The 27,656-nt window shown below is 36.9% G+C and overlaps 1 protein-coding gene across 2 annotated transcripts in view; it reads left to right on the top strand.

Moving 5' to 3' along the window:
- Positions 1-27,656, top strand: part of MYO6 (myosin VI) — a 205,469-nt gene that overhangs the window by 105,542 nt on the left and 72,271 nt on the right. For both annotated transcript variants that reach the window (XM_049776811.1, XM_049776810.1), the window contains exons 12-17: positions 69-213; positions 3,818-3,975; positions 5,322-5,413; positions 17,695-17,767; positions 23,163-23,290; positions 23,735-23,830. In XM_049776811.1, coding sequence (XP_049632768.1) covers positions 69-213; positions 3,818-3,975; positions 5,322-5,413; positions 17,695-17,767; positions 23,163-23,290; positions 23,735-23,830 — 692 coding nt within the window. The remainder of the gene's footprint in view (positions 1-68; positions 214-3,817; positions 3,976-5,321; positions 5,414-17,694; positions 17,768-23,162; positions 23,291-23,734; positions 23,831-27,656) is intronic.

Below are 27,656 nucleotides of genomic sequence, written 5' to 3'. Positions count from 1 at the left end.
TCTGCTTCTTTCATAGTTTTATACAAATCTAGTTTACATATATTTATTTTAAATTAAAATATTTTTAGGTGGTTGTAATCTGAAGAATAAATCTTCTCAGTCACTGGAATATTGTGCTGAATTACTGGGTTTGGATCAAGATGACCTTCGCGTAAGTTTAACTACAAGAGTCATGCTCACTACAGCAGGAGGCACTAAGGGAACAGTTATAAAGTAAGTCACTTTGATTATTGCTTTATAAATTCCCTGCATTGTGGTTTGCCAAGGAAAAATTGTTTTGAGAGCAGTGAAATTTAAATTTGAACTTTGTACGTGATTTATTTTACTTGTTTTTTAAATTTTCTTGATAGAACAAATTTCTGTGCATCCCGAGTTTTGTGGTTACAAAAAAACGGTCCATTTTATCCATACTATCCACCATATATAAGCACTGATTATTTTTAATATAATTTAAAATAGTGTCTCAAAGATACATTGAAGGGTATGGATTTAGAATTTATAAGATCTTTTTTTGATTTATAAGATTTAAGAGCTGCTTTTATACAGTGTTGAAAATAGGGATTGATTGTGTTAATAAATATTTGACTTTTATGTGACTTATTTTTCTAAAACTTTCAGATATGAATTTTTGGAGATACATTTTAATAGAATTTATATAAATTTTATAGTTGCAAAGTATATAGTAGAGTTTTTGAGCTAAGAAATGAATCTTTTACTCACATAATTTTACAATATAATCTTAGATTTTACAGTATAATCTTAGTTTCTTCTCTGTGGTACACAAGTTTCATCAGTATGTCCAATTTATAAAATGAACTATTTTCATCTTCACTGTGAATGCATTTAGATATACTTTTACTTGGATATCTGGTTTATTTTCACAATTTTTAATATATTTTTTATTTAAGTAACATGATCATATTTGGGTTAGTCATAACCAGAACACCCCCCTTTACCAGTGTAACATTACCAGTGTACATTACCCCCTCCCCCTTCCCCATCCCTTGCCTGTATTCGAGACAGGCATTCTACTACAGTTATTTGTTTTTAAGTTCAGTAAGTTGTATTTTTTTTCCTTAAAGGATAAGAGTAAAAAAATATAGTAAAGGTGTAATAGTGGCAATCGCCGTTGTTTGCATAGGTCCAGAAAAATGGGAAAATGGAGAAAAACTCCTTGACCTGATTACAAAAAGGCCTCACCCTTGAAGTTTATTGGCATAAGATAGACTCTGGGTTCCAGGCATACCAGTTCGTCAAACTCCAGTCATTCCAAGGTCCCGGTGAAACTTTTTCACACTTTAGCTATTGTTAGTATCAGATTCTTATATTTAAAGACTCTGGATTCTGTCCATTTCTTTCATCGATGTCAGGCTGATGTGGAGCATCCTCTAGTTTCAGCATACCATTAAATGCAGAGCAATCTGCACTGCATGCAGACTGTTGCTGAGTCGTCTGGGTGTTGGGAGCACTCTTTGGAGTAAGTCAATGCCAAAGCAGTGGTAGGAGAGGCTTGGATCCTGGTAATGTTAAAGACAATTGTGGTTGTTTCCATAGATGGTATCCATTGTTCAGGTGTGTGTGGGTGATGCCCATTCTTCTGAGGCCTGAGCCAAATCATTATGCCAATGTTCAGGGTAAAAGAACTAATTACATTACCAAATTTGTGTTCCCATCTCTATTAGATAAGAACTTGTTTGCATATGTATTATTTCCCCCATTTTAATGTGCCTATGCAAAAGAGAAGCAATGCCACAAGATATTGTTGGTGCATCTGGGGGCCAACGAATAAAATCCAACATTCCCCATAACTTGGTACAAACATGAAATCTATACAGAGATACTCTTCTACTAGTATTGCTTATAAAACAGATCTCAAAGGGGGGAAGTCAAACAATCAAATAACAAATCCAGTGGGCAAAATTGTCACTATATGAGGATATTCACAAGAGTTATAGATGTTAAGGGAATACATCTGAGATATACAAAAGAGATACACTTGACCCTTTTATGTTTTAGAAATAGTCAAGAGGGAGGGGGTTGTTTCCGAGATACCACTTTGGTCTATGATTGGACAAGCGAAGAGAGAGCATGGAGTCATGTCCTCCCCTTATTGCCTGCTGAAGCTCCCCGAGAGGCTTTTGCTTCCTAATTGCTGGAAGTTGAAAGTTCAGTAGACCCCTCTCAGCCCCTTGCAGGAACAAGGAAGCCTGGGGTCTCTTTTAAATTGCACCTCACTGGATCCCACTTGCTGGGACCTTGAGCAGGTGTCCAGGAATAACCCTGGGGACAGGGAGGAAGGAGAGAGAAGGCTGTGGGGGGCTGCCGAGGCTGCATCTTCAACTTATCTTGGCCAAAAAGCCGACAGCATGGAACCTTGCCATGACGCGTTGCCTGCTGAAGCTTCAGACTCCACACAAAAATTACTGTGAAAGATATATAATTTACCTTGGTCAAAACAAAAATCATTAGTACAGAAAATGGTTAAATGTGGGGTAACATTCCTGGACCTGTACAGAGACTGAGATCTCTAGATACAGAGGTCTGATTTTATCACCCAGGAAGGAGCAGAAGCCTTCCAAACACCACGAAAGTACCAAGGGGAGAGTAAATGAACCTGAACAGAATCTATAGATAATCCCATGACAATATACTCCAAGGGTGGAGAAACCCCATATCTCTTTTTTTTTTTTTTTTTTTTTTTTTGGTTTTTCGGGCCACACCCGTTTGATGCTCAGGGGTTACTCCTGGCTACGCGCTCAGAAATTGCCCCTGGCTTGGGGGGACCATATGGGACGCCGGGGGATAGAACCGTGATCCTTTCCTTGTCTAGCGCTTGCAAGGCAGACACCTTACCTCTAGCGCCACCTCGCCGGCCCCGAAACCCCATATCTCTTAGGCCAAGTGAATTCCTTTTCGAATGGCCCCAATATTTACTGTGCCATTGCAGGAGGGAAAAAAGGCAAAAAGCACAAAACATTTTTTATATATATTATTATTTTTTTAAATACTCATTTTTTATTATTTTTTATTTTTATTTACCTATCTACTTTTTGTCGATTTCCTTGTTTTGGTGTGGTTATTGAAGTTGTCCCCATTTACATTTATGTTTTTCCCTTCTTTTCTTTCTTTATATGCCCTGCCATGTTTTTTATCTCAAGACCATGGCTATTTTTGTGGTGCTTATCATTGTTATTGTTGGAGTGCTCACTGGATATTTGACACTTCTTTTTGTACTGTTGGGTGTTATACCTTTTTTTTCTCCTTTGTCTCTCAAACCGATGAGAGCCTCTAGAAGGATCCTGCCCATTTTCAGCGTATTAGACTTTTACCCCAGTTTGTTACTTTTCTCTTCTTCAAACAAAACCACATAACTTGAACTATCTAGTCCTGCCTCCAAGTTAGAGGGGGGAAATAAGGGAGGCACCAAAACCAAACAGGTGCAAGACTACTAAGTAGTAAACTAGGTACAGAAGGGACCACATTTTCTAGCAGCCCCAGGGGTGAGGGAGGAGGATTTGGGAGGTAGGACGAAAACAGAGGTATAGGGAGGACAAATTGGTGATGGGAATCCCCCTGATTTTATGTAAATATGTACCTAAAATATTATTGTCAACAATATGTAAGCCACTATGTTCAAAATAAAAATTATATTTAAAAAAATGTGGGGTAACAAGAGATGGGAGTGAGGGAGTAAAGGAATAAAACGAGCACCTGGACGGCATTCAGATAATGACAAGCAGATGAAACACAATGATATCCATTATTTTCACAATTTTTTTTACTGTAAGTAATTTTCTTTGGTATAATTTTTTTATAGAGTTCCTTTGAAGGTGGAGCAAGCCAACAATGCCCGTGATGCCTTGGCAAAGACTGTCTATAGCCATCTTTTTGATCATGTCGTCAACAGAGTAAATCAGTGCTTCCCATTTGAAGCATCATCCTATTTTATTGGAGTCCTAGATATTGCTGGTTTTGGTAAATAGTTTTGTTTGTAAATATTTGTTATTTTCCCTTTCAAGTTTTTCACACATGTTAAAAGAACTTAAATATCTTTCATTTGGTGCATTTTCAGTTATCTGTCCATATCTGTATTTGATTTTATAATATGATTTAAGTAGGACTGCAGTGCTTGGAATAAAAAAAATAGAAAACTTTTCAATTTTGGATACACAAATGTGAAAAGATGTTGATTGAAACTATAGTAATTAGAATATGCCTATATACTCTTAAAAGTAATTCAATAAAGGTAAAATCTCAGCTGCTTATAATGGAGAAAACTAAGTCATTAAAAATAACGATTTCAGGGGCTGGTGAGATGGCGCTAGAGGAAATGTGTCTGCCTTGCAAGCGCTAGCCAAGGAAGGACCATGGTTTAATCCTCTGGCATCCCATATGGTCTCCCCAAGCCAGGGGCAATTTCTGAGCACTTAGCCAGGAGTAACCCCTGAGCATCAAATGGGTGTAGCCAAAAAAAAAAAAATAACGATTTCAGCATAGGGCCGAATACAGGTTCATACAACACAGTGGTTTATAGCTTTTTTATAACTGAAAACCAGCACCAGTCTGGTTGGTTAAAATCCACCATTTAAGTGGCAGTACTTTCCCATGACAGGGAGGAAGTTTCTGTGGATCAATACCAGTCTACAATCTAGAAGCTAAAACAACTTTCTTTGGTAAAAATAAAATTTAGAGTCAATTTTTAACAATTGTTAATTGTTAGCTGTTTCTATTTAGTTGTAAGCAAATGAGTAATATTCTAAGATAAAATACCTGAGAACAGCAGCAAAACTCTTCTACTAGAATTGGGTTGAGTCACCAACATCTGTATGCTGCTTTGTTTTGAATGAGTGTGTTATGAAAGTCTCAGAGTAAATCTGACTGTTTGCATAGAGTTTATCAGTATTGCAACAGAATAAAGTTCCTTCTAGTGTAGGCTAATGTGAATGTGTGCATTCTGAGAGTGACAGAAACTTTGTTTTTAATATAAAACATACCTAAACATACTGTGATAAATCATTACTTTTTATTCAAAGATATAAAAATATGTCTATTTATGATGTTATTGTCTTTAAATGTTTCGTTCTTAGTCTGTACAGTTTTAGCAGAATGCAGATACATTTTAGATATAGAGCTATAAGGATCTTTTAATTTTTTTATTTAAGCCATTGTGATTTACAAAGTTATTCATAATTGGGTTACTTGAGTTGAGAACAGTTATATGTATTTTAACCTAATCATTGAGCAATAATATTTTATTAAAGTAAATTTTGATAACAAAGATGATTACATAGTGACTCTTAATTCTGGTTTTATGTTTTCAGAGTACTTTGAGCATAACAGTTTTGAACAATTTTGTATCAACTATTGCAACGAAAAGCTTCAACAATTTTTTAATGAAAGGATTCTCAAAGAGGTAATTATCTTTATAGCTTACAAATAGGTATGCCACAGTTGTCCTTATTGATTAGATAGGTAATGCAATTTCCCCCAGGGAATTAAAGATGCCCAGCATAAGTTCCACTGCCTTTTCATTGTTGTTTAGGCAATCTGACCTATTAATGGTGCAGTTAAAGATTAAGGATAAAACTAATAAGCACCTCCTTAGGAGTTAACATTATTTCACATAGTTGACATAATTGATCATAATACATTTGTTTCCAGATAAGTGGGGACAAAAGTATTAAAAAAAGAAAACAAAAGAAGAAAGAGAAGAAACAAAAGTATAGTGACAGACAAATTTGTGAAAATTATTGTACCTCCAATAAGTCATTAAGTAATTCTCAGAAGGTTTAGTAAACTCTTATTCCTAGTTGATATTCTCTTACTTCATTTGTTTCTGAACATTAAGTGACTTTAGCTACCCATTGGCATCTAAATTTATGTGTTCCTAAGGGGATGACAGTATTAAACAAAAATATGATTGCTTGGTCTAGGAATTTCAAGCATTATTGCTCATATAGTGGCTCTCGTGGGGCATGATTTTAGCTGCCAGATTATCTGGATTTATGAAGAGATTCGGGGAGGGTATCTGCACTCCAAAAAGGTCCTGGCAATATGAACAAATACCAGCATAATTGGAGTTTGGCTAGATTGGCTTCTCGGCAGAGTTTGTAGAGGAGTCATCAGTGAAGTGGCAATTGTCAGTGTTGGGTGCAGCTGGTGTGGTTTTGGCAGGGCGGGACTTGGCCCATCCACACTTCCTGAGACTGCCAACTTTCACCAGCATGACCAATGTACCCATGATTTTTTCACAGCTTGGTGTACATCTCTTTTGAGAACAGAATGAGTCTGTATCGGTTACTTTCTCACTAGTGCTTTTCACTAGTCTTAAAGTTTTCTACTTGTTTCTGTTTCTGATTAGTTTTGTCTCTATTCTGTTACTGCTAAACAACTTTCTTCTCATCCTAGTTCTTAGTAGCTCTCAATCTTCCTTTTTCCCTCTATTTTGGGGGCATGCTTTGCTATCTCATCATACTTTCTCTTTTTAAGAAAGGAAAGGCACTGAGTTGGGAGATTCTTGAAGGGGAGTATTGACCTGAAATATCTTTGGGAAGAACTTCTTTTGTTTATGATTAGACTAATTTCTAGTCATCTGTGACTGTGATTGTGGTCTGGACATATTTCTGGTTCTATCTATAAGGAACTTCCTGCCATTACTCCTAATAACTGTGGAAATGGCTGCCACCACATCTAGGAAAGTTTATCTTTTGTATTTTGGTGGGGAGCAAGTTCCCAAGTGCTTAAGAAACTTGGCCTCTCGTGGTGATTCTTGACCAGTGAGTGAGGCTGGGACTTTATGCTTGGATCCTGTGCTACTGGGAAGTTTACCTGGGCTACCTCAACCCCAGCAGTGGTACCTTCGGGGTCACAGCTTGCAGAATCTAGTTCCCTCAAGGTTTCACCTGGTGATGCTAGAGGATGTGGTGTAGTTTTCCCTTAAGCCTTGTAATATATGACCCCTCTCTTTATTTCTTGGCACTGTAGAAGCAACCAGGGCATATATACAAAACATGCATTTACCCTTGATCTGTACTCCAGGTTTCTATAATTCATCAGAGTAAGTTACAGAGGTTCTAGATAAGTTGATTTATAAACAAGCTTATCTTCTCCACTCCCAGCCCCTGTATTTAAATTCTTTAATATCTTTCTTCTAAGATCTTGACTTTACTTAGTAAATAAGTGCAGCAATGTTAAAAATCTAGTCTGGCCCTTTATTTCACTAATTAGAACTTTAGTAACTGCTTCAGATCTGAACCCCAGCCTCATAACTTGCTCATCCACATAATTTGCTCTTTCTCTTTTTTATTTTTTTGATTCTCTACAAACTTATTTAAACATTTCCGGTTTGAATTTCAAACTATTCTGTGGCTAAATACTTCTTAAATGGACCAGGGAAGTAAGGCACTAAGGCAGTTGCCTTGTGGATGCAATTAGTGGTTGTGAACCATTTTTACCTCTGAATGCCTCTATCATACATCAGAAAGAGGGTAATTAATGATTATCAATTAAGGTTTATATTTTCCAAGGAGAATGAACACCCACCCACCCACACACACACAGACACACACAAATTCTTAAAGCAGTAGTGCTAGAGTTGAGGTAAAGAAGGTGAAAGAGCAATTTTTGAACACTGTATTCTTTTTTATTGGCACTGAGGCTTTTAAGTTCTGTCTTCCACTGTATCTGGACTTTAAATGTGTAATATTTCTATTACCATAAAATCCATCTTTATTTTGTTAATTTTTGTCCTTATGGATTTCCCACATGCACATTACATTTATATATATTTTACTTTTATGCATTTTAATGTATATAATATCTTTTTCTTATATTAATCTGGAATGAATAGATAAAATAAGCACTTAACTTTAAAAAATTGTTTTCCTATAAATGTTTTCTCCAACTACACTAAGTCATTACTTTTATGTGAAATTTATTTGTCTCATTGCCATTTAATATACCCTAATTTTTTCCTTCATACCAATCAAAGCTGTATCAAGAAACTCTCTACAGAGACAGTGTCATGATATAGCAATATATAAAAATTCAAGGAAAAAACTGTTCAAGCACATGTTAACTTAAGTTTATTCATAGTTTAGTATTCTACAGTAACATTTTATCATAAATGATAAAGGATTTATGATAAAGGATTTTAAATTTTAAGAAAATATAGTATTTAACATCTAGTGTTTAAACAAATTTGTAATTGTTTTTTCCAAATAATATGTTAAAAATAATTATACCTCTTTTTCCCAGTGACATGTTCATTTTAAATATATCACCATATAAATATTTATAGTTGTTTCCTTGATTTTATTTTAGTAATATTGAAATTATTAAAGAAAAATTCTAACTCAGAAATAAGGTAGTTTTTTTAGCTGATCTATAAACCTTTAAGACAAATTTAAAAATTATTTTTCACTACACTTGGCGATTACTCTTGGCTTTGCACTCAGGAATCACTCCTGGTGGGCTCCAGGGACCATGTAGGATACCATGGTTTAAACCCAGATCCATTGTGTGCAAGGCAAGCACACTACACACTGTCATATTGCTCCGTGTCCAAGGCAACTTTTGTTATTTTTTTTTAATTTCTACATTTAAAAAAAATTCTAATAATATCTATATTTAAACATGACTACAAACATGTTTGTAGTTGGGTTTCAGTCATAAAATGTATACCCCCTTCACCAGTGAAAACTTCCCGCCACCAATGTTCCCCATTTCTCTCCCTGCCACACCCTGCTCCCCATCTTCAAGACAGGCATTCTGTTTCTCTCACTTACTATCGTTGTCATGATTGTTATTAGTGTAGTTATTTTTCTAAGTGTGCTCACCACTCTTTATTTATTTTTGAGGTTTTTTTTTGGGGGGGAGGAGGGTTGGATCACACCGGCAGGGCTCAGGGGTTACTCCTGGCTCTTTGCTCAGAAATCACTCCTGGCAGGCTCAGGGACCATATGGGATGCCCGGATTTGAACCACTGTCCTTCTGCATGCAAGGCTAATACCTTACCTCCATGCTATCTCTCTGGTCCCCTCTTTATTTATTTTTAAATTCAAAGGGAAATGTTTATTCAAAGATGAGGTAAAAACAAGAAAGGAATGGCCACTAATCAGCAGGAAACATTACATATAGGAATTTACAAATTTTTGCTGCTTTTTAAAATTCAAAGTGTCGTATATTGAACAAAGCAATTGTCCAACTATTTCTCACTTAAAAAGCCTGAGATAGGCTATAGGCCCCAGAATCAAACTTTTTTTTATCATTATTTTTATTTAAATACCTTGATTACAAATATGATTATAGTTGAGTTTCAGTCATGTAAAGAACACCCCCTTTACCACTGCAACATTCCTATCACCAGTGTCCGAAATCTCCCTCCTCCCTAACCCACCCCCACCTGTGCTCTAGACAGGCTTTCTACTTCCTTCCTTCATTCACATTGTTATTATAGTTCTCAATATAGTTATTTCTCTAACTGCACTCCATCACTCTTTATGGCTCACCACTCTTTGAGGTAAGCTTTCATATAATGGGCTGGTTCTTCTTGCCCTCATCTCTAATAGGTATTATTACCTTAATATCTTTTATTTTTCTTAAATCCCAAAAATGAGTGACACTATTTTTGTCTCTCTCTCCCACTGACTTATTTTACTGAACATAATAATTTTCATGTCCATCCAAGTATAAGAAAATTTCATACCTTCATTTTTCTTTCTTTTCTTTTTTTGGTTTTTGGGTCACATCCAGCAGCGCTCAGGGGTTACTCCTGGCTCTACGCTCAGAAATCGCTCCTGGCAGGCTCGGGAGACTGTATGTGATGCCAGGATTCGAACCACCAACCTTCTTCATGCAAGGCAAATGCCTTACCTTCATGCTATCTCTCCGGCCCCACCTTTAATTTTTTAACAGCTGCATAGTATTTCATTGTGTAGATGTACTACAGTTGTCTTTAGCCATTCATCTGTTGTTGGACACCTGGTCTGTTTCCAGATTCTGGCTATGGTATATATAGCTGCAATGAAAATAGGTATGCAGAGGATATTTCTGTATTATGTTTTAGTGTTCCTAGGGTGTATATATACATATATACATGTATATACATATATATATATAACATATATATGTAATAGTGGTATTGCTGGATCATATGTTAGCTCAATTTACAGTTTTATGAGAATATCCATATTGTTTTCCAAAAAGGCTGGAAATTCCAATCAGCAATCTCACCAGCTGTGAATGAGAGTCCTTTTCTTCCCACCTCTACCATCAACACTGCTTGTTCATGTTCTTTGTGATGTGTGCCATCTCTGTGACGTGAGATGATACCTCTTTCTTTGTTTTGGTTTGCATCTCCCTGATGATCAGTGATGTGGAGCATGTATTCTTGTCCCTTTTGGCCATCTATATTTCTTCTTTGAGGAAGTGTTTGTATATTTCTTTTCCCCATTTATTGATGGGGTTAGATTTTTTTTTTTGGTTAAGTTCTATCAGTACCTTGTATATCTTATTAACCCATGCCTGATGGGTAGGGGTGAATAGTGTCTCCCATTTATGGGTGACCTGTGTATCCTAGTTATTGTTTCCTTTGAGGTGCAGAATCTTCTCAGTTTAATGTAGTCCCATTTGTTTATATCTGCTTCCACTTGGAACAGTGTGACCCTCCTTGAATATGCCTTTAGTCTCAGCATCATGGAGTATTTTGTCTATGTTTTCTTCTATACACCTATTAGTTTCAGGTCTGATATCAAGGCCTTTAATCCATTTTGAATTGACATTTGTGCATAGTGTTAGACATGGGTATGAGTTCACTTTTTGCATATAATGACCAGTTTTCTCAAAACTGCTTATTGAAGAGGCTTTTCTTGCTCCATTTGTGTGTGTGTGTGTGTGTGTGTTTGTGTGTGTGTATGTTTGCCCCCTTTTCAAAGATTAATTGTATGTATAGGGATGTCCTCTGAATATTCAAGTCTATTCCATTGATATGAAGGCCTGTTTTTATTCCAATATCTTGCTGTTTTAAGGACTATTGCTTTTTAATACAGTTTAAAGTTTGGAAAGTGATGCCTCCCATTTCTTTTTCAAAAAAGTTGCTTTATATATTCATGGACATTTATTGTTCCAAATCAGTTTAGGAGATTTTGAGACAATTCTTTGAAGAATGTCCTGGAATATCCTGAAATTAGAAGGATTGCATTAAATCTTTACAAAATTTTGGGGAGGATTGCCATTTTAATGATGATAATTGTCCCAATCCATGAACAGGATATGTGTCTTTATTTTCTTGTGTTCTCTTTTATTCTTAAACAGTGTTTTGTAGTTTTTTTTCTATAGATCCTTCATATCTTTAGATGAGTCCAAGGTATTTGAGTTTGTGTGGCACTATTGCAAATGGGATTGTTTGTTTAATGTCCATTATAATGATTATAGCGTCAATTTTAATGTTTGTCATTATTTGTGTACAATTTCTATCCTCTTGATTTTATGGATGCATGTTTTATGGCCCATCATGTGGTACATACTAGAGAATAATCCATTTGCATTAGAGAAGAATGTGTATCCAACTTTTCTGGGGATGTATACCACTCTCTATATATCTACAGGCTATTTCTTCCATTTCTCCTTTCAGAGCTAATATATTCTTGTTAGGTTTCAGACTGGTTGACCTATAGAGGGGTACCAGGAAGAAGTGCAGATCAGCAGTACAGGTTTTCTGGGGACTAGCAGCTGACCCTGCACTTCTCAGTGATTGCAGCACTGATCCACACAGCTGGTCTTAGAGCATGAGTAGCAGGGAGGAGTGTACTCTGTGTCCAGAAAAGTGTGGGGTGACATGGTGGTGTTGAAGTATACCACTGTTGTGTTGCTATTGTTGTCTTCTTTAAGTTGTGGAAACAGATTTTTTAGTTTTTTAGAATTAGATTCTTTAATGAATCATCATGAGGTACACAGTTACAAAGTTGTTCATGATTCAGTTTCAATCATACAATGTACAACCTCCTTTACCAGTACACATTTTCCACCACCAACATCCCCAGTTCTCTCTCTCTTTGCTCTCTCTCTCAGCAGTAATCAATTCATTTCTTTTTCTCTCTCTTTCTCTCTCAGCAGTAACTAATGTGTAGGCTTACTTTTTGTTTTGTTTTCTTTTTTGTTTTTTAATATAATTTTTATTTTAATCATAGTGGCTTCATATCGTTGACAATAATATTTTAGGTACATATTAACATAAAATCAGGGGAATTCCCATCACCGAATTGTCCACTCTCCACTCTGTTCCCGTCCTACTTCCCATATCTTCTTCTCTCACCTCCAGGGCTGCTAGAATAAGTGGTCCCCTCTGTGCCTAGCTTACTACTTAGTGGTCTTACACCTGTTTGGTCTTGGTATCTCCCTTATTTCCCCCCCCCTAATTGGGGGGCGGGACTAGATAGTTAAAGTTATGTGGTTTTGTTTGAAGAAGAGAAAAGTAATAACCTGGAGAAAAAAAATAAGAAAAAAAGAATCAAATACTTCGGAAATGGGCGGAGTCCTTTTAGAGGCTTTCATCCTTGGTTTGAGAGATGAAGGGGAAAAAGAAGGTGAAACACTACAACAGTACATAAAGAACTGTCAAATAAAATATCCAGTGAGGATTCAAAAAAAAAAAAAAGAAAAAACGGTAAGCACCGTATAAAAGCCATGGTATTAAGATAAAATAAAAAAATGTGGCAGAGCACATAAGAAAAGAAAAGAAGAAAATAAATAAATAAATATGAATGGAGACATCCACTTCAATAGCCAAATCACAACAATGAAATCAACAAAAAAAATAGTAAGTAAATAATATATTTTTTCTTTTTTTTTTTTTTGATTTAAACACCTTGATTACATACATGATTGTGTTTGGGTTTCAGTCATGTAAAGAACACCACCCATCACCAGTGCAACATTCCCATCACCAATGTCCCAAGCCTCCCTCCTCCCCACCCGACCCCTGCCTGTACTCTAAACAGGCTCTCCATTTCCCTCATACATTTTCATTATTAGGAAAGTTCAAAATGTAGTTATTTCTCTAACTAAACTCATCACTCTTTGTGGTGAGCTTCCTGTGGTGAGCTGGAACTTCCAGCTCTTTTCTCCTTTGTGTCTGAAAATTATTATTGCAAGAATGTCTTTCATTTTTCTTAAAACCCATAGATGAGTGAGACCATTCTGCGTTTTTCTCTCTCTCTCTCTGACTTATTTCACTCAGCATAATAGATTCCATGTACATCCATGTATAGGAAAATTTCATGACTTCATCTCTCCTGACAGCTGCATAATATTCCATTGTGTATATGTACCACAGTTTCTTTAGCCATTCTTCTGTTGAAGGGCATCTTGGTTGGTTCCAGTGTCTTGCTATGGTAAATAGTGCTGCAATGAATATAGGTGTAAGGAAGGGTTTTTGTATTGTATTTTTGTGTTCCTAGGGTATATTCCTAGGAGTGGTATAGCTGGATCATATGGGAGCTCGATTTCCAGTTTTTGGAGGAATCTCCATATCGCTTTCCATAAAGGTTGAACTAGACGGCATTCCCACCAGCAGTGGATAAGAGTTCCTTTCTCTCCACATCCCCGCCAACACTGTTTGTTCTCATTCTTTGTGATGTGTGCCATTCTCTGTGGTGTGAGGTGGTATCTCATCGTTGTTTTGATTTGCATCTCCCTGATGATTAGTGATGTTGAGCACTTTTTCTTGTGTCTTTTGGCCATTTGTATTTCTTCTTTGTCAAAGTGTCTGTTCATTTCTTCTCCCCATTTTTTGATGGGATTAGATGTTTTTTTCTTGTAAAGTTCTGTCAGTGCCTTGTATATTTTGGAGATTAGCCCCTTATCTGATGGGTATTGGGTGAATAGTTTCTCCCACTCAGTGGGTGGTAAGTAAATAATATTAATAAAAAATTGTTTTGTGCTTTTTTTTTTCCTTCCTGCAGATGCACAATAAATATTGGGATCACTCGAAAAGGAATTTCCTTTGCCTAAGTGGTACAGGGTTTCTCCACCCTTGAAGTATATTGTCATGGGATTAACTATAGACTCCTTTCAGGTTCATTTACTCTCCCCTTGGTGCTTTTGTGGAGTATGGAAGACTTCTGCTCCGTCCTGGGTGATAAAATCAGACCTCTGTATCTAGAGGTCTCAGTATCTGCACGAGTCAAGGAGTTGAACTTATGGTTATGTCTTTCTTTGTGGTTCTAGAAGTTCTGTTTCCTCAGTGTCGTTTTAATTCGTCTTCTGTAGTTGGCGGTCCTGGTCTTTGCATTGATTCTAGGAAGGGGCCTAGGATAGCGTCTTTATGAAAACAGTTTTTAAAAATATTTTTCTTGCCTCTTATTAAGTGTATACATGTTTATGAGTGTTATTTCTTCCTGTTTTACATATCACTGGATTAAGAAATATTCATTTTTGGCCCTTAGAATTTTTTTAAATCTAAAATCTGTGCCATTTGATGTTAGTATTGCCACTTCAGCTTTTTCAGAGAGTTGTTTGCTTGTCTAACTTCTCTAAACTATTGACTTTGAGTCTATATTTGTTCTGACTATTCATATATGTTTCTTGTAGGCAGCAGAATGTTGGATTCAGCTTTTTGATCCACTTTTCCACTCGTCTCTTAACTAGTGCATTTAGTCTATCTTGGGGCCTGCGCGATGGTTCAGCAGTAGGATGTTTGCCTTGCACGTGGCTGAATAGGACAGACTGCGATTCAATTCCCCCAGTGTCCCATATGGTCCCTCCAAGCCAGGAGCAATTTCTGAGCACAGAGCCAGGAGTAACCCTTTAGCATCATTGGGTGTGGCCCAAAAATCAAATAAAGAAAAAAAAAGGAATATCCATCTCTGTCCCTGATAACTTTTTTTAAATCTAAAGTCTATGTCATTTACTGTTAGTATTGCCACTCCAGCCTTTTTAAGGGAGTTGTTTGCTAGACTGACTGTCCTCTAACTTTTGACTTTGAGTCTATTTTTATTCTGACCATTCAGTTGTTTCTTGTAGGCAACAAAAACATTGATTTCAGCTTTATTATCCATATTTCCACTTTGTGTCTCTTAACTGGTGCATTTAGTCCATTGATGTTGAGAGAGATAATTATCATGGGACTTATTGTCATTTTTTTGTACTAGTTTGGTATGTCTGTTGGTCTGTCTTGTCATAAAGTAGATGTTCAGTTCTTTTAAAGCTGTTTTAGAACCTGTAAATATTTTGAGCTATAGTTTATCTATGAAGCTATGTATCCTTCCTTCAATTCTGAATGTGAGTCTGACGAGGTGAAGTACTCTGGCGAAGCATTAATTTCTCTTAATTTTGTCACTATATCCTACCACTTCCTTTGTGCCTTGAAGGTTTCTTGTGACAAAAATCTGCTATCAATCTTAAGGATGCTCCTTTGAATGCTATTTCCCTTTTTGATCTACATGTTTGTAGTTGTGTCTCTGTCATAAAAATAACACCCTCTCATCACTAGTGCAACATTCCCACCACCAATGCCCCCCTTCTCCCTTCTACCCCACCACCTGCCTGTATTCCAGACATGTATTCTATTTATCTCACTTGCTAGCATTTTCATGATGGTTATTAGTGTAATTATTTCTCTAACTGCACTCATCACTCTTTGTGGTAAGCTTCATATCGTGAGCCGGACCTTTCATTCTGTCCCTATCTTTGTATTTGTCATTGTGACTAGGATGTGTCTTGTGGTGCTTTTCTTTAGATTCTTAGCTGCTACCCCTCAGATATGCAGGGTTCTGTTAGCTCTTTAGTTCTGGGAGATTCCCTGGGAACGTGTCATTGACTTTTGATTCTTCATGGGAATTTTTTTTCGGAGTCTCTGGGACTCCAATGATTCTTATATTTTCTCTGTTGAGTTGTCAGAGACTTCTATTTTTCTCTATTCACATTCTTTGAGGATTTTTTTTCATTGTCTGATTATTTGTTTTAAGGCTCTTTTTCAATCTTTTCTGGTATATGGAGTTGTTATGCGTCTCATCTTCCAACTCACTGATTATGTCCACAGCTGCTGTTACTGTGTTGGAGAGGCTTTCCAGTTAGGTTTTCATTTTGCATGCCAAGTTTTTCAGTCCTGTTATTCAATTTGAAGTTTTAGCATTTCTTTTTAAAAAATAATATCTTTAAGCACCATGATTACAAACATGTTTATAGTTGTGTCTCTGTCATAAAAATAACACCCCCTCATACTAGTGCAACATTCCCACCACCAATGCCCCCTTTCTCCCTTCTACCCCACCACCAGCCTGTATTCCAGACATGTATTCTATTTATCTCACTTGCTAGCATTTTCAATATGGTTATTAGTGTAATTATTTCTCTAACTGCACTCATCACTCTTTGTGGTAAGCTTCATATCGTGAGCCAGACCTTTCATCCCTTATTTCTATTGTCTCTGGGTATTATTACAATAATGTCTTTTATTTTTCTTAAATCCTATAGATGAGTGAGACTATTCTGTTTCTATTTAGCTCCCTCTGACTTAAGTTCATTCAGCATAATAGTTTCTATGTCCATTCATGCATAGGAATTTTTTACGACTTCATCCACTGACAGCTGACAGTGATGGTATTGCATTGTGTATATGTGCCATATTTTCTTTAGCCATTCATCTGTTGAAGGGCATCTTGGTTGTTTCCAGGTTCTGGTTATTCTAAATAGTGCTGCAATGAATATACATGTGCAGAAGGCATTTTTGTATTGTATTTTTGTGTTCTTTCATATCCTCTTGATTTTTACTTGTGGTTTATTCAGTTCATGCCTTACTTTCTTTGAGTTCTATGAAGACCCTCCATATTTCTTTTTTATCTGAGAGGCCAATTAGGTGTTTTTTTTTCTGGTCATCAGAACTGCCATTATCATTCTCTATGCATTGTGAAGGCTTGTTATGTTTCCCCATTGTCATGCTTGTAGTGTGGTGTTTTCTATGTGTTGTGCTGTGGTTTATTGACTAGGAGAATTGCGCAGCCATAGAGTGGAGCTGATGTCTGTGCTGCTCTGGATCCACCCTTTATGGGAATGGGTAGGATCTAATGGCAAGTTTTTAAGCTCTGTCACTTTCAGGATTTGTAAACTATGGCCCCTGGAACAAATTCTGCATTTCATTAGTTTTTGCAAATGAAATTTATTGGAAGAAAGCCACCCCTTGTTTTTCACTGCTAATCTAAGACCGCTTTTGTGCTGCCATAGGCATAATTGGGTGCTTGTGCTGCAGAGTTATGACTCATACTTTCTTTATTTACTGTTAGGCCCATTAGAGTAAAATGTTTACTGACCTTGGGTCAGTTCTAGTAAGTTTGAGTTTAAAATTGCTAAAATATTTTGACAAGTCCTGGACTTTTCTTGGGTCTGAGTGGTTATGAAGAAATCTACATTTGTGCATGCCTGCACTACATATTTTAAGAACAGTATGCTTATATTCAGGAGGGAACATTTTCATATATGTAAAGCATATGTTGGCCATTTCAGTTTTTATTTTATCTTACCTTTGGGGAAAGGATTTTTATTCTCTAGTACTTTGTAAGACTCAGGCCTCTAAATAATTTTGATGGATTTATATACCCTGACTTTTTAATGCATGTTATGATAAAAATGACATGGAACAATGAGTACTATTTATATCACATAGTTTTCAGTACTTGAGATTTTATTATTTAATTTTAGGAGCAGGAACTCTATCAAAAAGAAGGTTTGGGAGTTAATGAAGTGCACTATGTGGATAATCAGGACTGTATAGGTATGTATGCTTTTCACTTTATATTTGGAAAATATAAGGAAAATGGATGCTTTCACTAGTAATTATTTTGTATTGTGTTGACAATTGTTTGAAAGTTATTTTTATTTAATAATAATTTATTTAAGCATATGGTCATAGAAATGTTTATAGTAGGGTTACAATCATAGAATGTATACCACTCTTCACTAGTGCAAGCATTCCTCCCACCAATGTCTCCCATTTTCCTACAACTTCCCACTCTCTGCCTGTCTCTGGGACAGACATTCTGCTTTTCTCTTTCACGTGCTCTCTCTTTGCTTTCTATATTTAGAAATATTATTATTATTTAGAAATATTATTATTAATGAGGGGGTGCCTTGCATATCACTCTATTCCCTTTCAGCATCCTGTTCTTATTCATAGTTATCAGTTCTAACTACATTGTCATAGTAGTTGTCAGTGCAGTTACTTCACTCACTGATTGTTATGGCAAACTTCATATCGTGGCTGATCATCCTGACCATCATCGCTGTTGTCTCTGGACATTATTTCCATGCTGTCTTTTATTTTTTTTATATTCTACAGATGAGTGAGACTATGTGTCTATACTCATCCATCTGACTAATTTCACTCAGCATAATAATCTCCATGTCCATCCATATATAAAGAAATCATATGACTTCATTTTTTCTTAATGGGTTCTTGTTGTGTTAAATAAATAACGATGGGGCTGGATGGTGGATGATGCCATCCAGCCCACATGGCTCTGCAACCTCCATGCAGCCGGTGAGTTCCAGGCCCAGGTGAAATCACTCACACGCAGGCTTCAGGAAGAATCATCTTTATTTATGCCCTAGCCACCACAGGTGTGTGGCCTATGTCAACCTTTTAAGCATTCAGCTATATTTTGCTAGCCCTGCATCTTATCTCCTGTTAGCCATCTTCCCTTTGGGCTCCATGCGGCCCAAAGATCCAAAAGCCAGGAAGCCAAGCCGGGCCAAGAGAGAAACGGCCAAAGGGGCCGAATCCCCTGGCTCAGAGGTTTATCTATCCTTTTCCAGACCCCTCCCAGAAATGGGAGGTCTTGCAGGTAGTTACACCTATTATCCGGTTCCCAAGACCCCTCCCAGATATGGGTGGGTCTTAGGGTCTTTGCACCCAACTTCAGGGTTTTAGCTAGGTACACCAACATTTCCTCCTTTTCTTAATATTTTTATGCACCAACGTAATAGAGTGAAAATTAATATACCAGCCCTTTTCAAAAACATATCATTTGCAAAATATACTTTACACCTGTAACCTAAAATTCTATTAATGCTTTTTTACCAAGCACTATTTTGGAACTTTCATGTTCCTATATTTTTAAACTATATTGGGGGAACTTCATTGTTCCTATAACTTTTCTATACACAAGTACTGCAGCATACATGCATAACATACATTTTAAAAACAGGCTAAGTACATTAAAATACACAGTAAAACATTTTGCAATTGAAAATATTAACTTTGAAAGACAACAAAACACATTTAAATCATAAAGAAAATGACTAAGACAAAGATGCAGGTGGTTAGAAATTAGATGTTAAAATGGGCTAATTTGTATTACCTCCCTTATATTTTTATTTTTTAACCACTAACTAATTAAAACTTATTCCATCACCAACTATGAGTAAAATATTACTACCCACTAATTTTCTACACCTAAAACCATAGTTTAGATTAATTTGTCCCACGCTGATTTCACCACGTGGCTTTTGTAAACTTTTAAAGTTCAGATGTTGGTTTGTCCCACGCTGATCTTACCACGTGGCTTTCTTACGTAGTTCCAGGCTCCGCTGCCGGTTTGTGATCTGGAGCGAGGATTCCAGGTTTTTCGCTTTTCCGGGCAAAGCTGAGCCCAGCCAAGCCGATCCCAGCCGAGATTCCAGCCGAGCCGAGCCCAGCCGCTTGGAGCTTTTCGCAGCCTTTTTTTTTTCTTTGGGCGCACTTTGCAAGCAAGTTTTCGGCCACTTTTCTGATGCTGGAGGGGCTTCACCGCTGCCTTATTTTTCCCTCCGGGCGCACTTTGGAAGCAGCTTATGGATGTTCAGAGTTTCAAGTGATTTAAACTAAAAGTTCAGTTCGAAATTTCCAAAGTCGAAATCCAAATTCAAGCCAAAGGTCATTTTTAGAAAATCAGTCCACTTTAAATACAGTCTTTTTTCTCCTCCGTTTCCAATTTAGACTTTTAATAAGTTTTTGAAGAGGCCAAGGTTTTTGTTTCTTGTAACAAAGTTTCAGTTTTGGGCCTGGGCCTGGGCTGGAGGTGATGCAAGCTTCCACCTCTTTTGTTTTAATTGCCCTTGTTTCCCTAGAAGGGGTCACGGCCATGTTTGAACATGGCTGCACGTGGCCCAGTGTTTTGGGCTTAGTGCACCCGAAAAGAGCCAAAATGAAACTGAAAAGCAGAAATATTACCATTGTTGCTGGTTTCTTGGGTCCAGGATTCAGGTCAAAGTTCGGAGCGCCAGATGTTGTGTTAAATAATTAACGATGGGGCTGGATGGTGGATGATGCCATCCAGCCCACATGGCTCTGCAACCTCCATGCAGCCGGCGAGTTCCAGGCCCAGGTGAAATCACTCACACGCAGGCTTCAGGAAGAATCATCTTTATTTATGCCCTAGCCACCACAGGTGTGTGGCCTATGTCAACCTTTTAAGCATTCAGCTATATTTTGCTAGCCCTGCATCTTATCTCCTGTTAGCCATCTTCCCTTTGGGCTCCATGCGGCCCAAAGATCCAAAAGCCAGGAAGCCAAGCCGGGCCAAGAGAGAAACGGCCAAAGGGGCCGAATCCCCTGGCTCAGAGGTTTATCTATCCTTTTCCAGACCCCTCCCAGAAATGGGAGGTCTTGCAGGTAGTTACACCTATTATCCGGTTCCCAAGACCCCTCCCAGATATGGGTGGGTCTTAGGGTCTTTGCACCCAACTTCAGGGTTTTAGCTAGGTACACCAACAGGTTCTGTTGTGTAGATATCCCACAGCCTCTTTAGCTGTTCATCTATTGTTGCTCATCTGGCATGTTTCCAGATTCTGACTGTTACTGCAATGAACATAGGAGTACGTAAGGCATTTTTATAATGTGGTTTTATGTTCTTAGGGTATATATCTAGGAGTGGTATTGATGGATCATGTGGGAGCTCAATTTCCATGTTTTTTTTTTCAACTCCTTCTAAATCTCCCTTTTGGCTTCTTTTTTTTTTATTTATTTAAACATCTTGATTACAAATATGATTGTGATTAGGTTTCATTCATGTAAAGAACACCCCCCATCACCAGTGAAACATTCCCACCACCAATGTCCCAAATCTCCCTCCATCCCACCTCACCTCCACCTGTACTCTAGATAGGCTTTCCAGTTATCTCATTCATTCACATGATTATGGTAGTTCTCAATGTAGTTATTTTTATAACTGCACTCACCACTCTCTGTGGTGAGCTTCATGAAGTGAGCTGGAAGTTCCAGCCCTCCTCTCATTGTCTCTGAGGATTGTTGCAAAGATGACTTTTATTTTTCTTAAAACCCATAGATGAGTGAGACTATTCTGCATCTCTCTCCCTCTGACTTATTTCACTCAGCATGATAGACTTCATGTATATCCATTTATAGGAAAATTTCATGACTTCATCTCTCCTGACAGCTGCATAATATTCCATTGTGTATATGTACCACAGTTTCTTTAGCCATTTGTCTGTTGAAGGGCATCTTGGTTGTTTCCAGAGCCTGGCTATTGTGAATAGTACTGCAATAAATATAGGTGTGAGGAAGGAGTTTTTGTATTGTATTCTTGTGTTCCTAGGGTATATCCCTAGGAGTGGAATAGCTGGGTCGAATGGGAGCTCAATTTCCAGTTCTTGGAGGAATCTCCATATCGCTTCCCATAGAGGTTGGACTGGACAGCATTCCCACCAGCAGTGGATAAGAATTCCTTTTTCTCCACATCCCTGCCAGCACCGATTGTTCTCATTCTTTGTGATGTGTACCAATCTCTGTGGTGTGAGATGGTATCTAATCGTTGTTTTGATTTGCATCTCCCTGATGATCAGTGATGAGGAGCATTTTTCCATGTGCCTTTCAGCCATTTGTATTTCTTTTTTTATCAAAGTGTCTGTTCATTTCTTCTCCCCAATTTTTGATGGGATTAGATGTTTTTTTTTTCTTGCAAAGTTCTGTCAGTGCCCTGTATATTTTGGATATTAGCCCTTTATCTGATGGGTATTGGGTGAATAGTTTTTCCCACACGGTGGGTGGCTCTTGTATCCTGGGCACTATATTGTTTTCCAGAAAGGCTGGACTAGAAGGCATTCCGCGCAGCAATGAATGAGAGTTTCTTTCTCCCCACATCCACACAAGCACTGGTTGTTCTTTTTCTTTGTGATGTGTACCAGTCTCTGGTGTGTTATTTTATACCTCATTGTTGATTTGATTTGTATTTCTCTGATTAGTGATGTGGAGTATTTTTTCCTGTGACTTTTGGTTATCTGTATTTCTTTTTTGAGTAAATGTCTTTATTTCTTCTCCCCATCTGAATGGGGTTTGATTTTTTTTCTTATTGAGTTCTGTCAGTACCTAGTATATCTTAGATATACACTTATCAAATGGGTATTGGGCTAATAGTTTCTCCCATTCTCTTGATAGCCTTTGGATCCTAGTTTCTGTTTCCTTTGAAGTACATTGCTTCTCAGTTTAAAGTAGGAATTTATTTTTCTTATCAATACATCAAATTCAGTTATTTGAAAACTAATGTAATTTTACTAAGGTTCAGTTGGTAGTGTTTCTTTTGTAGTTTTTCTTTTGGGCCACACCTAGGGATTATTCTTGTGAGGTACTGGGGGTCAAAGCCAGGTCAGTTGCATGCAAGTTAAACTCCCTATCACTATAAAATGCTTGAAACTCACTAGTGTTTCTTATCTTTTTCATTTGGAAAATCAACTATCAGGTAAGCTTGTTTTAGAAAGCCCTTTGACTGTTGAGTCAGTAACTCATGCTAGAATTGGAAGTAAGAGGATTATAATAGTGATATTATTTTACTTTTCAGAATCTTTAAGTGAATTTATATGTAAAAGTTTCACCTCCTTTATAATAGTTTTTAGTTCCTCAGTATCTTTCCTGGCTTAGAGATGCAGTATTAATTATAGTGGTCACTTTATGAAATTTTCCTAAAACTTGTGATAACCCCAAACCTTTAATAAATTGCCAGAATTTTATATTTTTGTAGAGATTTTGAGAGAATATTTACAAATCTCATTGCTTTTCACCTCACCTTGAAATGTTTATCAGCAGTTGCTCACAAATTTTTAAGGTGACATATTAAAATTTTTATTTAAAAAATACTGATGTTCAGCTTTATGAATTTTTTATATTTTGGAAATAGATTTAATTGAAGCAAAATTAGTAGGAGTACTGGATATTTTGGATGAAGAAAATCGCCTTCCTCAGCCAAGTGACCAGCACTTTACATCTGTTGTTCATCAGAAGCACAAAGATCATTTCCGACTTACTGTGAGTTTTCTGTTCCAAAATTGAAACTCTCTAATAAGAAGAGAAACCTTTAAAAGGATGTATGAGGAGAAAGAGAGACAATGCAGAGATAATAAGGCACAATTCTTGGCACTTTGGGGCCTTCCTAAGCATTTGGTGGCCCCAGCATTATTGGGGTTTTGGACATATCTGGTGATTCTCAGGGTTCTGTGCTTAGGGTTCAATCTTAAGTGCTTGAATATCAACCATGGTTGACTCTGTGCAAGAGAAGTGACTTAACCTCTGTATTATTTCTTTTGCCCCCTTCACTGGTACTCAAAGCTTACTAAAGATCTTTAAAGGAGCATAATTGTGAAAAACATAAAAATCACTTATATGTTTTTAAGTATTTTATATTCTATAATTTATAAAGTAAGTTATATATTATCTTAGAATTTAACAAACTATCTTATCCATTTATTTCAGATTCCAAGGAAATCAAAGCTGGCAATTCATAGGAACATCAGAGATGATGAAGGTTTTATTATCAGGCATTTTGCAGGAGCTGTATGCTATGAAACAGTGAGTATGGCTTTTACCGGGAGAAAAGTCATTTGAAGTTGAAGTTGTATGCTAAAAAGTATGGTTAACTTCTAGTTACATCTAGCTACTTGCATTTTAATTAAATAAAATTAGAAAGCCAGTTTCTCAGTGTTAGATGTTCTCTGTACTCACAATGGCAGGTGGGTTCTGGAACAGCACAGCTATGGCAAATTTCACTTATCCCAGAAATATTGACTGGACATTGCTGGGAAATTATATAAGATGAGCCAAAAGGAGGTAAGCAACCCATACCATCAAAGGCTGAGGCGAAAAAGGGAGTCTGTTTGGTGGTGCCCAGAAAGCATCACCAGGTAAGTGACCCCTGCCATAAACGACTGGGAAAGAAAAGGGAGTCTGTTTGGGTGACCAAAAAGCATCATCAGGTAAATGACTCCTGCCACCAAGGACTAAGCAGAAAGGAACTCTATTTGGCAACACCCAGAAAGAATTGGCAGGTCAGTGTGTCCTGCCATCAATGACTGATTCAGAAAGGGGAGTCTGTGTGGTAGTTCCCAGAAGGATCACCAGGCAGGTGACCCTGCCATCAAGGAGAGCCAGAGGAGCATGATCACTCCACTTTATTTTATGGGTACATACTTTTTTTAGTTAATGGATGCCAGCATAGCATGTAGAAGACACTACACTGAAACCATGACAATGGGGAAACAATACAAGCCACAACCATGCTTAGAAAATAAAGAATTCTGGTCAGCTCTGATGACCAGAAAAGTAAAAACCACCTATTTCGCTTCTCAGATAAGTACTTTAGAGAAGAAATATGGTGGATACTCATAGAACTCAAATAAAACACAGTACGAACTGAATAGACCACAAATAAGAATTAAGAAGATATGAAAGTAGAAATGCTAAAACTTTAAACTAAAATAATAGTACTGACAAACTTGATAAGCAAAAGGAAAACCTCACTGGAAAGTCTCTCTGATGGAGTAACAGCAGCTGTGGACATAATCAGTGATCTGGAAGATTAGATGCATAACAACTCCATACAACAGAATAGATTGGAAAAGTCTTAAAACAAATGATCCAACAATGGAAATAATCCTCAAAGAATGTAAACAGATGAAAATAGAAGTCTTTGATAAAAACTCAACAGAAACAATGTAAGAATCATTGAAGTCCCAGAGACCCAGGCAGAAAACTCCATGAAGAATCAACAATCAATGAAATCATTGTCGAGAAACTCCAAGAACTAGAGTGCATAACACCAAATCCTGCATTCCACAAGAGTTTCAGCAAAAGAGATCTAAAGAAAAGTACCCCAAGACACATCCTAGTCACAGTGATAAATCTCAAAGATAGGGTTAGAATACTGAACCGACCAAATCAAAAAGGGAAATAGCATTCAAAGGAGCACCCTTAAAATTTACAGCATAGCTGTCACAAAACAAAACAAAACAACAACAACAACAAAACACCCTTAAGGCCCGAGGAAGTGGTGGGATACAGTGACAAAATTCAGAGAAATGAATGCTTTGCCAGTGTACTTCACCCAGTCTGACTCACATTCAGAATTGAAGGAAGCATACATAGCATCACAGATAAACAATAGCTTAGAAACTGTATAGACTCAAAACCAGCTTTAAAAGACAAATTAAACATCAACTTTATGACAAGACAGACCAGCAGACCTACCAGACTCTTACAAAAAGATGACACACTAAGTCCAATGACAATTATCTCTCTCAACATCAATGGACTAAATGTACCAGTTAAGAGCACAAAGTGAAAAATGGATCAAAAAGCTGAACCCAATATTTTGCTGCCTACAGGAAATATACCTGACTAGGTATTCTGAATAGTCAGAATAAATATAGACTCAAAGTCAAAGGTTAGAGAACAGTCAGTCAAGCCAAAAAACTCCCTTAAGAAGAAGAAGCACAGTTTAATATTTTTCTTTTTATTTTGTGCTCATGGTTATTGTTTGGTCGGTTTTTTTTAATTTTATTTATTTTTATTGTATGGTTCTTGTCTTTATTGCTGTGGTGCTTTTTTAGTCACTGGTTTTGGTTGTTTGATTTTTTTTGTTTTTGTTTTGCTTTTTTGTTCTTTTATTTGTTACTGTTTCTTATATATTTTTTTGCCTTTTTTGTTATGTTTTTCTTCTTTTTGTCCCTTTCTTCTTTTAAATTGATATTTATAACCTCTAAAGGTTATAAATTCCTCCCCATTTTTATCCTTTCTTTTCTTTATTTCTTCTTTCTTTTCTTTAAACAGAAGCACATAACTTTTTTTTAATAATAATTTTTATTGTGACCAAAGAGTGAATAACAAATCTTTCACACTAGTATTTAAGGTACATAGTGACAATGAATCAGGGCCATTCCCACCACCAGGGTTGTCTTCCCTCCACCCCTTTTCCCAGCATGTGTCCCATATCTCCCCTTTTCCCCCTGAGTGCTAGTGGAATTGTTCTCCTCTGTGTATAGCTTGTTGTAGATAGGGTATTGATTCTGTTATTGACTTTAGGTTTGATGTTTAAATCGGATCATCTTTTAATTCCACTCAATGTTCATATGGCTGTTTGGTCCTGATACCATTCATTTTTATTTTACCCCTCAATTCATGAGGCAGAACAAGATGATTCTAGTTGTGTGGTTCTGCTGGAAAAAGACAAAGAAAAAAAAGAAAAAAAGCATAAAAAAAAAGAAAGAAAACCCAACAGTTTTTACAAACAAACAAAACAAAACAAAAAAAAGATAGCAACTACCAAAAAATAAAAAGCACCCAGCAGCAACAAAATCACCAAATAATAACCACAGGAGTGAAAAAGGAAGAAAAAAGAAAAAGAAGAGAAAATAAGAAAAAAAAGAAAGAGTGCTGGTGTGGCATGGTTTTGTACCCCCACCCCTTTTTTTGTATAGGCACAGTAAGTATTGGGAAAGTAAGAAAGGGAATTCCCTTGGCCTAAGAGATTCAGGGTTTCTTTGCCCTTGAAGCATACTGTCATGGGAACAACTACTGGCCTCATTAATGCTCATTACTACACCCCAAGGTCTTTTTTTGTGGTGTGAAGAAACTTTCCACTCAGTTGTGGATAATAAAATCAGAACCACATAACTTGAATCATCTTGTTCTGCCTCATAAATTGAGGGGAAAAAAATGGATGGTACCAAGACCAAACAGTCATATGAACATTGAGTAGAAATAAAAAAAATAATCAGACTTGTATCAAATCCAAAGTCAATGACAACAGAATTGATACCAAGTCTACAACAAGCTATACACAAAGGAGACAAGTTATACTAGAAGTCTGGTGTCAAAAGAGGGGGAAATGGGGTACATGCTGGGAACAGGGATGGAGGTAGGACAATACTGGTTGAGGGAATGCCTCTGATTTAATATCATTATGTATTACTGTAAAAGATTTGTAATTCACTTTGGTCACATTAAAATTTATTAAAAAAATGCTGGAGTGGCAATACTAACATCAAATGACATAGACTTTAGATTTAAAAGAGTTATAAGGAACAGAAGTGGATATTTCTTTCCTTTTTCTTTTTTTTTTTTTTGGTTTTTGGGCCACACCCGGTGAATGCTCAGGAGTAACTCTCGGCTTTGTGCTCAGAAATAGCTTCTGACTTGGGGGACCATATGGGACACTGAAGGGTTGAACTGAGGTCCATCCTAGGTCAGCTGCATGCGAGGCAAATGCCCTACCACTGCACCACCACTCAGGACCTGAGATAGATATTTCTTAATCCAGTGATATGTACAACAGGAAAAAATCACACTCATAAACAAATATTCACCCAATGAGGGGCAATAGAAATATTTAAAACAATCA

Source organism: Suncus etruscus, chromosome 7, assembly GCF_024139225.1.
Source record: "Suncus etruscus isolate mSunEtr1 chromosome 7, mSunEtr1.pri.cur, whole genome shotgun sequence".
Lineage (NCBI taxonomy): Eukaryota > Metazoa > Chordata > Mammalia > Eulipotyphla > Soricidae > Suncus > Suncus etruscus.
The sequence above is the reverse complement of the archived record's forward strand: the minus strand, read 5'-3'. Positions and strand labels throughout refer to the sequence as shown.